Here is a 12,057-nt window from a genome sequence, read left to right on the forward strand (position 1 = left end):
AGAATATATATATATATATATATATATATATATATATAACCTTAAAATATAAATTTATTGTCTTTCTTAAATACACTTAGTATTTTGTAAATATATTTTTTAATTTAATTTATATATTGAAATTTTAGGCTTTCTTTATGATTGCTAGGGTTTTATTTAAGGAATTTGTTTTATGATATTATGTTAGGGAATTTAGGACTAAGATTCAACCCGCACTATCATGAACAATCTAATTCACTAAAAAGAAAAATAATAGAGATGAATAAAGAGATGATAAGATTTAATATAGTTTGATAATATTTTGCCTATATTCACAACACATGAGAGTAACTATTCTTTTTAATGAGAGAAATTAGTACATGAATATGATAGTGATTTTAATATTCAAAATTCAATCCCAAATTTACTTGTGCACCAACCAGAACACTCAAATAAAACATCTTAGCTTTTGATGAGCAAAACAGAAACAATCTTAGTGAACAAATCTACAAAGCTTGGAGGTTACACCACTCTTCTTTAGTCCCCATTGTATTTATTTGGCCATTACTCCAAAGAAAAAAAGATCTACATCACCAATAAATCTCTACTATAGTAAATTTTTAGTCTTTTGAAAGATTTAATGACTTTACCTATTTGCAAATCCCACATAATAGAAAACAAAAACAACTACTAGCCTTAATCTTATTGGCTACATATTACTTGAATCAATAAATAATCTTGAAAAAATATAGCCAATAATTATATAAAATTATCACAAGTTAACTTTACCCGTTAACTTCATGAAAAGATTTCAATCTATCATTTCTCTAAATAGAAACTTTCTCTTCACACTATCCTGAAACCTAAGAATGCAATTTTTTTTGTCTCTTTATCAATCATGAAATAACAAAGATAATTGTCAGGGAATATGAAACTAAGATTCAATACACATTACCATGAACAATCCAATTTAATGAAAAGAAAATTAACAAATATGAATAAAGAGTTGACGTAAGATTTTAACATAGTTTGGCAAACTATATCTATATCCACAACCCAAATGTAATCCTTCTTTTCTCTAGAATAAATTAGTACAAGAATATAATTATAATTTTTATGTCCAATATTTATTCCCAAAATCCCTTAGACATCCACTTTTATACTAAAAAAAACTCTCTGACTTTTATATTTTTTATACCCTGAAACTACTAATCTGTCTACTTATTTATAATAGCAAAAACACTTAGTGAGCAAAGAAATAACTACCTTGATGAACAAATTTAGAAAGCTTGAAGGCTACTCCACTCTTCATTGGTACTTATTTTATTTACTTGGACATTACTTCAAGGAAGAAAAATGAGCCAAGTCACCAATAAATCTCCATCGTGGTGAATTTTTAGCCTCTTAGAAATTTATTAACGACTTGCAAATCTTGTAAAACAAAAAATAAAAATAAACATTGGCTTATTTTATTTACTCTCACCTCATTAAGTATACATCCAATCATTTAATATTTCATTTAAAAATACATTAAAATATTTATTTTGACATTAGTACATTAAAATTATCTAAATATATATAAAAATTAATTTAAAATGAAAAAGTCAAAATATTTCAAAACTTTGATTCAACTATAAGGCCAAACACCCCTTTCATCTTCAAAAATATAAACAGAATTATAAGTATGCGAATTTTTCAGACAAAAGGACTATTAAGAAATAACTTCTCATGATAGAATTAAAAGAAGTCACCACTTAACTTTAAGAAAAAAGTTTCTTTAAGAAAATAGTTTCTCATAGATATATAGTTTATTGCAAGATTATAAAATACGTTACTATATATAATTTTTTTAAAAAAGCTTTTTTATAGAAAAAGAAAATAATCGCAAAATCAAATCATTGTAAAAAAAAAACATAATTCATCAAAAAGTAGAAAATAATAATTCATGTTTATTTCTCTTCCTAATTATTTGAATTTCTTAAGAGTATTTAACTAGAAAATACATACCTTTTATTTTATTATAATTTACAATCTTACCACTAATTATTGGAGAAAGGAAAATTTAAGAAAAAAAGACATAAGAAGATATGAAAATAATTATTTAGGGTCATGACCTTGTTCTCCCACTCTTTCTTTAAGGGGAAGGTTTTAGGCCACTAATTATTTGGTGGAGGTGATTGGGCTAATGGTTATGCTGGTGGTTTATGGTGGAGTTGTTGATGGAGAAGCTGTAATAAGGTTGTTGGTGGCTATAAAAGCTGAGGTTGCGATGGCAGAGGAGGTAGTAGAAAAATAGGGGGAGAAAGCTAGTTTTTCTTCAAATTTGCCCTTTGATTTTTTTATGTTTAATGTCTGGAATTCATCTTTATTTATAGAGGGTGGAAAAGAGATATTTTGTTTTTATTAAGCACAAATCATGACCCTTGATTCAAGTGAGAAAGATCTCAAGCATTCACTTAAAGGTATCATCATAACCAGTAAAAATTGTTGTAAAAAGGTTAGTTGGGTTGGCCACTTTAAGGCGGTAGTGTGAAGGCTGTAAGAGTGATCAACCAGTGAGATTTACATTGAGGTATAGTATAATATTAGGTCATTATGGTGGTATATAAGTTGTTTGGTTTGGTTGACAGATGAATCATTAAATATCCTTAAAAAGTAGTTACTTAAGTAGTTTTTTCAAGTAAAAAAATAAGATGAACAGTAACAGACGACACATCATCTAGTTTTTTTTTTTAATCTTTAAAATGACCCCATTTTGGTTTTATTTTAGGGATTTGATTAAAGTTCAATTTAGTTCTTTTACTCTTAAATGCGTATCTAATTAGCCTAAAACTTTTAATTTCATGCAATTTTACCCTTGTTAAATTTCAATATCAACTCTGAATTTCAACATCTTTTTCAAAAAGATCCTTGATTTTAAATGTATGTAAATTTACTCTCAATTGACCATTAAACTTTCAATTTCTTCAATTTTACTCTTGTCTTTAATCAAATTAAATTCCTAGAATTTTATGCCTTTTTAAAAAAGGTTCTTGACTATGGATTTTTTCAATTTAACCCTTAATTGACTTTAAACTTTGAATTTCTTACAATTTTATCCTTTATTTGAACCAATTAAGTTTGATCCTTTAAAATTTCAGTCTTCTCAATTAAACCAAAGTTGGACTCCTAAACTTAATTTTTCACCAATTAAGTCCTTAATAAAATTAATTTGACTCATTTAAAGTATAATTAAGTCCTTGCACTTAATTAAATTCCTTAATTTAACCCAAATTAATTCTTAAATATAATTAAAATTTTAATTTGACTCATGATTAAATCAAATTTATCCAATAATCATTTATTTTAACCTTGAATTTGTATTGTCTCTCTAGTTTTGGGCATAATAAGATACGATTAAGCTTCTAATTTCATCTAAAATTGCATCTTAATTTTTTTTTTTATATTTAAAATTCTTTTTAGCTTGCTTTTTTCAAATCACCAGTCTTCTTTTTATTATCACTTTATTTTTTATTTTAAAAGAAAAGGAGGTCTTGGATGGATGACAAGATAATTCAGAAATTTCTTTAGTATTCTCTGTTTTTACTAGTAGGTTTTTTCTTTTTCTTATTTTTTTTACTCTGAAATATTAAGTGTTACTATCAAGAATTTGTTAGACCTCATTTAGATGTGTAACTCACCAAGAAAAAGTTATTTAATTTCTATTATGATCCTTCATTTTTATTTTAAACCTTTTTACTTCTCACCAAATGACTATTAAAATGAAATGAATAGTTGAGTTACCATCTCCATCCGAAACACAATACACCGGAACGGAGTCGTGTTGACTGTGTAGTAGTAATTCATTGATCACCGGCGAATAAGTAACATTTTTATTCAATTTTTTATTTAGTTTAATTTAGTTCAATTTAGTTTTTTTACTCTTAAATGCGTATCTAATTAGCTTAAAACTTTTAACTTCATGTAATTTTTTCTCTGCTGAACTTTAATATCAAATCTAAATTTCAACATCTTTTTTTAAAAGACCATTGATTTAGAATTTATGCAAATTTACTCTTAATTGACCATTAAACTTTTAATTTCTTCAATTTTACTCTTGCATTTAATCAAATTAAGTCCCTAGAATTTGACGCCTTTTCAAAAAAGGTTCTTGACTATGAATTTTTTCAATTTAATTCCTAATTGACTTTAAACTTTGAATTTCTTATAATTTTATCCTTTACTTGAATCAATTAAGTTTGATCCTTTAAAATCTCAATTTTTTCAATTAAACCAAAGTTAGACTTTCCTTTACTTGAATCAATTAAGTTTGATCCTCTAAAATCTCAATCTTTTCAATTAAACCAAAGTTGGACTTTCAAACGTAATTTTTCACCAATTAAGTCCTTACTAAAATTAATTTGACTTATTTATAGTATAATTAAGTCTTTGCATTCAAATTTCTTAAATATAATTAAAATTTTAATTTGACTCATGATTAAATCAAATTTATTCAATATTTATTTAATTTGACCTTAAATTTGTATTATCTTTCCAATTTTGGATATAATAAGATACGATTAAGCTTTTAATTTCATTTAAAATTGCATCTTAATTTTTTTATATATTAAAATTTTTTTTTAGCCTACTTTTTTCAAACCACTCGTCTTCTTTTTATTATCTTTTTATTTTTTATTTAAAAAAAAAGGGGTCTTGGATGGGAGGCAAGGTATTTCAGAAGTGTAGCTCACCAAGAAAAAGTTATTTGATTTCTATTAGGATCCTTCATTTTTTCTTTAAACCTTTTTATTTCTAACCAAATGACTACTAAAATGAAATGAATTGTTGAGTGACCATCTCCATCCGAAGCGCAGCACACCGGAACGGAGTCGTGTTGACTGTGTAGCAGTAATTCATCGATCACCGGCGAATAAGTAACATTTTTATTCGATTTTTTATTTTTTAATTCACAAGTCTGAAATCGTCACACACCATGAGACAGCAACACCTGGTGGGCACGTGTGGTGTGGCCCCCAAAAAAGGAGGAGCTGTCATGTAACGTGTGGCGTTATCGTGGTAGTTAGGAAGAAAGGAGGAAAGAAAACCACAGACAGATGCGTGCTGTCACTGTCATGGACGCTTCTCCTCTCTCTCTGCCCATAACCCAAGGGTCCCCCTTCACATACATCCCTCCAGGCACTCCCTGCATATCTGCATTGTACTATTGTCGTAACGTGCCTGGAGATCGGTATTTTTTTTCTTATATATTAAAAATAGTTTACATGTTGATTAATACAAAGTTTTTTTTAATTATTTTAAATTTACATTATTCAATATTTATATCTATTTTATATACTCATATAGACTTAATAAAACTCCCAAACATTAACCTTGATTTTTGCGCTAAAAAAATATATAAAAAAAAGCATTTAATTACCTGCCGAACAAAACTTTAGAAAAAAATATCAGTGATGGGTTCCTATATTCTTTTGACCCTGCACGCCACGTGTCCCCAAGATGTCCACGTCTGTGGGGTCCAGCAGGGGTGGTTCCAAATGCCAAATGGGGTTGTTGCTTAGTGGACGCTGTCTTTGATAGTGACGCTCCTGCTCAACGGCATCACAACCGTACATGTGGATGGAATCTGTCGAAAGCCCACCGGTGGGGGTCGTAGATGGTCGGTAGGAAACCTGGAAGGGGGCCCCGCTCTTCGAGAGAATATAATAAAGACACCTGGCAATCTGAAAGCTTTCGATATTGTCTTGAGATTTGGTTTTAAAGTATATTTATTTTATTTTATTTTCACTTTGTAATATAGAAGTAATAAGTGCAATCTGATGTCTTGTATCCATGCCAAATTGACATTAAACAACAGAAGTAAATAAATTTATCTGATTGGATTGCTGTTTATATACAATTTAATAAAACAAAAGCAAGTGGAGCAAGCACCAATGCTTTGACTTTTCTAAACAAAGAAGTTGACGTCCAAAATCTGCCAACTCCTTGCTGTCACCAGTAACTTTAAAGAAAACGACTCATTTGCTATTTACAATTTGCATAAGAAACCCATTAACCCGTTTTCCATGTGGGCGGCAAGATATGGATGGTGATCTCTTTTTTATATAAATAAATAAATCTCGAGTCCAGCATCATCAGATTAAATTTTTATATTTTAAACAAAACTTACAAAATAAAATTGTTGCCAACTTAATGATGGTTTAGGTTGTTTGAAAATATCGTTGATGTTAATTTTTAAATAATTTTTTATATTAAAATATATATAAATAATTTTTATTTTTAATATCAATATATCAAAATAATTTAAAAATACTAAAAATATATTAATTTAAAGTAAATAAAAAAATAATTTTTTTTTAAATTTTTTGAAAAACATTTCTAAAAAAACAAAAACAAACAATTTATATTGATCTTTTATTCGATCTCTTTATTTTCTCATCTCCCACCTCACAAATTGGTGCTCACTGACTTTTTTTAAATATTCGAATATATCTTTTTATTTTAGGTTAAAGATATTCTGATTTTTATATGATAAATTTACTCTAATTATTCTATTGGATTTAAAACAGCTATCTTTATCAAAATTAAAAAAAAATCAGTGTGTGTATATATATATACACGCACACCTCGTAAAACACGTGCGCGCGCACTAATTCCTTCATCTCAAGAAATTTGAAGAAAAGTCTCGCTTTCTATGGATTCGACTTTAGTTGGTATCAAATTTTAAGGTGCTCAGCTCGAAGATAAGCGTGGATAAATAAATAAACAAATAAAATATTGTTGAGTGACGTGGATCCCTTAAGAGTGATCTTGAATTTCCTCATGAGGTGGCACGAAAGTCTCCTCCATGAAACTTAGACCTCCACGCAACGACTCCCCTACAGAAACTTTTCCGTTACTGATTCTCAAATAAAGATGCTCCGAATTTACGAAATTATATCATAGAGGTTACTTTTCCCTCAATTACGATCATGACCCGATCTTCAACGTCCTTTTTTTTCTGACCAGGAAAAAACGATAGGGCAACTTACACGTGCTAATGGCAAAGGGGAGACAAGCCATTTAGAGCAACACTCGTGCAAGCAGTCCCAAATCCACATGCCCTTGATTTCTGCCTCCTTGCCCAAAGCGGAGACTTGAAGGGTGTTGAGTTAGCAATTAATATACTTTTATTAATAGTTTAAATCTCTAAATTAAAATTAATAATAAAATGGTTAAGAATTCGATTTCTGCCACTTTATCGGGAAAGCCTAAAGGTAAATAAATAATTTCCATTTCTTTTTCAAACACAACAAGATCCATTCACGAGGATTGATACTTAAAAATATATTAAAATAATAAATTTTTTATTTTAAAACACTATTTTTTATATTAAAATATTAAAATAATTAATAAAATATATAAAACAAAACACCTACATCTTGTTACTCAACCACCAAGTTAAAAAGTTTTAAAAGTTATCTTTTAAAAATATTTTTAAGAAAATTAAATATTTTAATTTATTTTATATATTTTTAGATAGTTTTGATATTAAAAATAATTTTTTAAAATAAAAAAAATATTATTTTAATATATTTTTTAAAATAAAAAATATTTTTTTATTATATTCTTTTCTCTTTTTTTTGACGCAGCTAGGTCATCTTGAACAAAAAAAACCTCGCCGGTGAAGTAAGTTATTGCTTTTACCGTCCAACCAATTACAAAAAAATTAATTTTTTTTTTTTTAATTGCGATTCATCCTTTCCGAACACAGCATCCAACTTTCCGGCATACCGCGCTCTCCAATCCTCCACAAGTAATTACACAACAGCTCTCATGATGCAGCAACAACTAAGATTTAATTAGAGTCTCGCGGGAACAGGATAAGCAGAGTTCAGGACGGGGTACCATATCCACTGACAGATTTGATTTGTTTATTGAAATCTGTTCGTATCTTTTTGTGCATAAGATTAATATCCAAAAGAGGACAGAACAAAATTAAAAAAAACATTAAAAATCTTGCCGATTAAAGAGAATCAAGTCTCACTGCTGACTTGAACACGAACACAACACATTTAAATTCTGTAAGGTCACCAGGAGTAGTTGCTTAATCAACGAGCTAAGCGTGGAAATCAAGGAACAGTTTTCGAACACGAGATGCATTACCTTCCCATACAAACTTTTCAAGGAAATTTAGTTACAACAGGTTCTGAAAGTTCCATCTAGTTTAGGGCAAAAAAGGAAAAAAAAGAAGAAAAAAAAGGACCCCAGACACAGCCAAGATTACAAACGGGGAAAAAAAAAAAAAAAAAAAAAAGGCCCCCAGACCCAGCCAAGATTACAAACGGGGCAAAGATCATCATCATTTCCAACTACAACCAGGAGAACCCACCCCAGCACCACAGATCTGTGCTGGGGCGCCGTGAGTGGATTTATTGCTTTAATGCATAAGAAGCTGCGAGTAAACAAGAAGAACAACAAACGATGATATATACCAAGTGTAACTTAGTATGACCAGGACCAAAAGGCATGATCTTCAAAATTTGCAGACGGGTCAGAGTAATCGTCATCTTCAAGCTTCGGAAAGACGTATGGAGGCAATAAGCTCTTGCTAAAGTTATCTTCTTCATCTTGTGACAAATCTGATTGATCGGGTTCGAAAACGTATGAAGAATCTCCTGCCTCTAAGAGTGAGGAATGCACCCCATCAGCGTAATGTGGGCTGTCTGAATCAAATATGTCGCTTTTGGCTGAGCTGATATCTTCCTGCTTACAGGCCGCTGTTGAGATTTTCGACACTTCACCCTCGGAAGCTGAATCAGCTATAGCCCTTTTAGGTGGCTCTTGCGAAAATGCATCTTTATCAGACAATTCTGAGCTTCCCTTCTCTTTCTCTTTGAGGAGCAACTTGTCGGTGAGAAGATTGACCTGAAAACAATTAAACAATTGCTCGATCTTATTTCCCTTCTATACTAGATACGTATGGCAGCAAGGTTGTTGAATTCTCTAAAAAAAGGATGGTGTTTATTTACCTCAGCTTTTAGTTTCTCCTTCTCCTTGAGGAGGTCGTCATAGCCAGCCTTAAGGCTATTGTAGCTAGATTGCAAAACGTCATAATCCTTTTCCAGCTGTTTAGTCTTCCATCTTGCTCGGCGATTTTGAAACCATATGGCAACCTGACGCGGCTGCAGGCCAAGATCCTTTGCAAGCTGGATTTTCCTTTCGGGTTCAAGCTTGTTCTCAACCTCAAAACTTCTTTCAAGAAACTGAACTTGATCAACAGTAAGTCTCCTCTTCTTTTCAGGTTGATGAAAATATTCATCCAGATCATCGTCTCCATTGTCTTCGTGATCAAACGAGCGGAAAAAAGGCCTGGTTGATCCGTTTGCTTGATGAACATCTTCAAAACTCATCATGGATCTTGAACCTAAATTATTGACACACGATAATTAGAAGATCGTATTTCAATCAATCACAATAACAACACACACCAATTAGCAATCATTTCTGCGGCAGTATCACTTGTTTTCGATCTTACTAGGTTTGGTTGTTTTCATTTCGCTCTTATTGATCGATATTGAATAATTGCGACACATTGTTGAACGTGTTCTTCTCTGATAATTTCTCAGGAAAAAGACGAAGAAAGGTTCCATTGAATATATGTATATAGTAGATAAATTAGAGAAATCTGATTTGATAATTTGAGCAAATACAAAATTATCCTAGATAAAGAAAACCAATAATCAAATTACAAGTAGAGACGGGATGGTTCAAAAGGCCAGATTTTTTTACTTCACTAATTGTGTGATGATTTTTCCATTGAAAACAACTCAGCAGGAAAAAGAGATAGAACCAGGGTTAGAAAGAATACCAAGAAAAGAAGGAGAAGAGCCAGAAAGGAAAAAAGATTCAAGAGGTTGTGAAGCAGCACAAGGGCCTCTTTGGCTTTGAAGCAAAACAGACAAATTGGAATTAGAACCACCAGTACCACCCGCCATGCTTTTGTAAAACTGTTTCCTGCTGATACAGATTTGATCAAGCTGCCATCACAGGCTCACAGCTATATGCTTCTATATCTGGTCAAAAAAAGAAAAAACGAAAGACCCAGATTCCAGAACTGAATGATCTCTCTCTGTTTTTTTCTTGTCTTTATATATCAGTCTTACGATTTGTGGCGAAAGAAACTGGTGATGATGATTTCTGTGATGTGGGAAGCGTGGGACCACCGGGAGCAGCTCACACCCATCACTCAGAAGAAGGAAGTTTTGCTTCAGAAGGAGAGAGAGTGGGAGATATATATATGTATGTGTGTGTGTGTGTGTATATATATAGAGAGCGAGAGAGAGAGGTTTGGGGTGTTTTCAGAAGGAGAGGTGGTGACACAGAGTGAAGAAGAAGGAGAAACGATCTGATGGGTTTTCTGTTCTAGGGGAGGAGAACGAGAGGTCTGTGAGACAGTGGAGAAGAAGGAGAAATGAAATCCGAAAGAGATTCTTCTCTCCGTGCAGAGTTCGAGGGGATTATAAGAGTCCAGAGGCAGACACGGTGCGATTTTGTACTTACATGTTTGCCCTCCTCCTGTGTCCAATAAGCTACTGTTTGATTCAAGGTTGTGAATTCTATACTCTTACGCCCAAAAAAACCAGTATATTCTAGCTCATTTCATATGTTTCGTTTCTCCGTTAATAATTTATTTTTATTTTCTTCAATTTTTAATTTCAACATTCAAAATTAAATTTTATAATTTATTATAATTTATTTTTTTAGTTATCTCGATCTTATTATACAATTCACTAATTAAAATAATTATTTTATTTTCTTGATTCAGTTATTTTTTTAAATTTTATTATTTAATATTTTCAACATTTAGTTGATTATGAATGAGTTTTGTCATTTATTTCAATTTATTTTTTATATAACTCAGGTCATAAGTTTTGTGAGTTAACCTAAATAGACTTAGATCGTTTTATCATATTCTTTTTTTTTATTGATTTTTTTTCTTCAATTTCATTATTTAACAATGAATTTATTAGGAATTGAGTTTTGTAATTTGTTTTTATTTATTTTATACAGAGTTATCATATTTTCATGACTTGAGTCGTGCATTTGAAAGATTAATATGGATTGACTTAGTTTAATCCAATATGTTGTCATTTTATTATTATTTTAAAAAAAAAGATGTTATCTTGAATTTTTTTTAATCAAACTATAATTGTTTCAGTCGTTCATGTTGTTTTTGAACTTGTAGAGTGAATCAAATCATATTAGATCAACTCCCACATGTTTTAAGTTTTTTTTTGTACTAGAAAAATATTAGCTACACCTAGATTTTTTTATGTTAAAAAAATTGATTCTTGCCGCAACATAACATGAGCTAATTATCTAGTAGTTACTAAATAAGAATGTTTAAATTTTGAAATTATGTTTAGATACTTGACATTATGTTTGGAATTTGAATTGTATAACTTCAAGTTAATTTATCTCTAGATTTGAATTGAAAATATATATTTTGAATTATACACACACATACACACACAAACAGTATAACTCCGAAATGACACACAAAAATGCTCTAAAACCAAAATATATCTTTTCAAAAAACAAAACACCAACTTAAATGGATTTAACAACCTTGATTTAGTTATTATCTTGCTATAAAAAAATTAGACAATTTATATAACAAGGACTATTTACAAAAGCTAAAAGGCCTTTGGAACAATATAATGATAATTTTAATTTTATTTCTCCACCGGAAAAACTTAACACTAGCTATCAAGAATATTGAAATCTTTTTACATGGCTCATTAGTTATTACCAAATTGACTAGGGATAAATAAGTCTTTTCACATTTTAATACGACAAAAATACCATTGATACAAAAATATTAAAATTGGTGTCAACATGCATTTTTGTATTTTCATAATGATTTTTTTGTTATTGACACTACCAAAGATTGATGTCTTTTTCCAAGTGCAGGAGTGTTGAAGTAATAAATAACCCGACAAGACCGAGATCAAACCATAGAAAAGTTAATTATATAAATTATAAATAGTAACAACAATAATAATAGTAATAGTAGTAGTAGTAGTAGTAGTAGTAGTA

General features: G+C 30.1%; 1 protein-coding gene across 2 annotated transcripts in view; it reads right to left on the reverse strand.

Moving 5' to 3' along the window:
* LOC105128647 (homeobox-leucine zipper protein HAT5-like) overlaps positions 1-10,533 on the reverse strand; it is an 18,072-nt gene extending 7,539 nt beyond the window's left edge. Inside the window, exons 1-3 of one of the 2 annotated variants that reach the window (XM_011030409.1) lie at positions 9,827-10,533; positions 8,988-9,382; positions 8,451-8,883 (exon numbers count right to left, since the gene is read on the reverse strand). In XM_011030409.1, the coding sequence (XP_011028711.1) occupies positions 8,461-8,883; positions 8,988-9,382; positions 9,827-9,953 (945 nt within the window). In that variant the 5' untranslated portion in view covers positions 9,954-10,533 and the 3' untranslated portion in view covers positions 8,451-8,460. Of the gene's footprint in view, positions 1-8,299; positions 8,884-8,987; positions 9,383-9,826 lie in introns of those variants that run through there. The other variant, XM_011030408.1, reaches the window with a different exon arrangement.
* Between the last annotated feature and the right edge of the window lie 1,524 nt (positions 10,534-12,057).

Source organism: Populus euphratica, unplaced genomic scaffold (genome assembly GCF_000495115.2).
Source record: "Populus euphratica unplaced genomic scaffold, PopEup_1.0 scaffold111.1, whole genome shotgun sequence".
NCBI classification, from domain to species: domain Eukaryota; kingdom Viridiplantae; phylum Streptophyta; class Magnoliopsida; order Malpighiales; family Salicaceae; genus Populus; species Populus euphratica.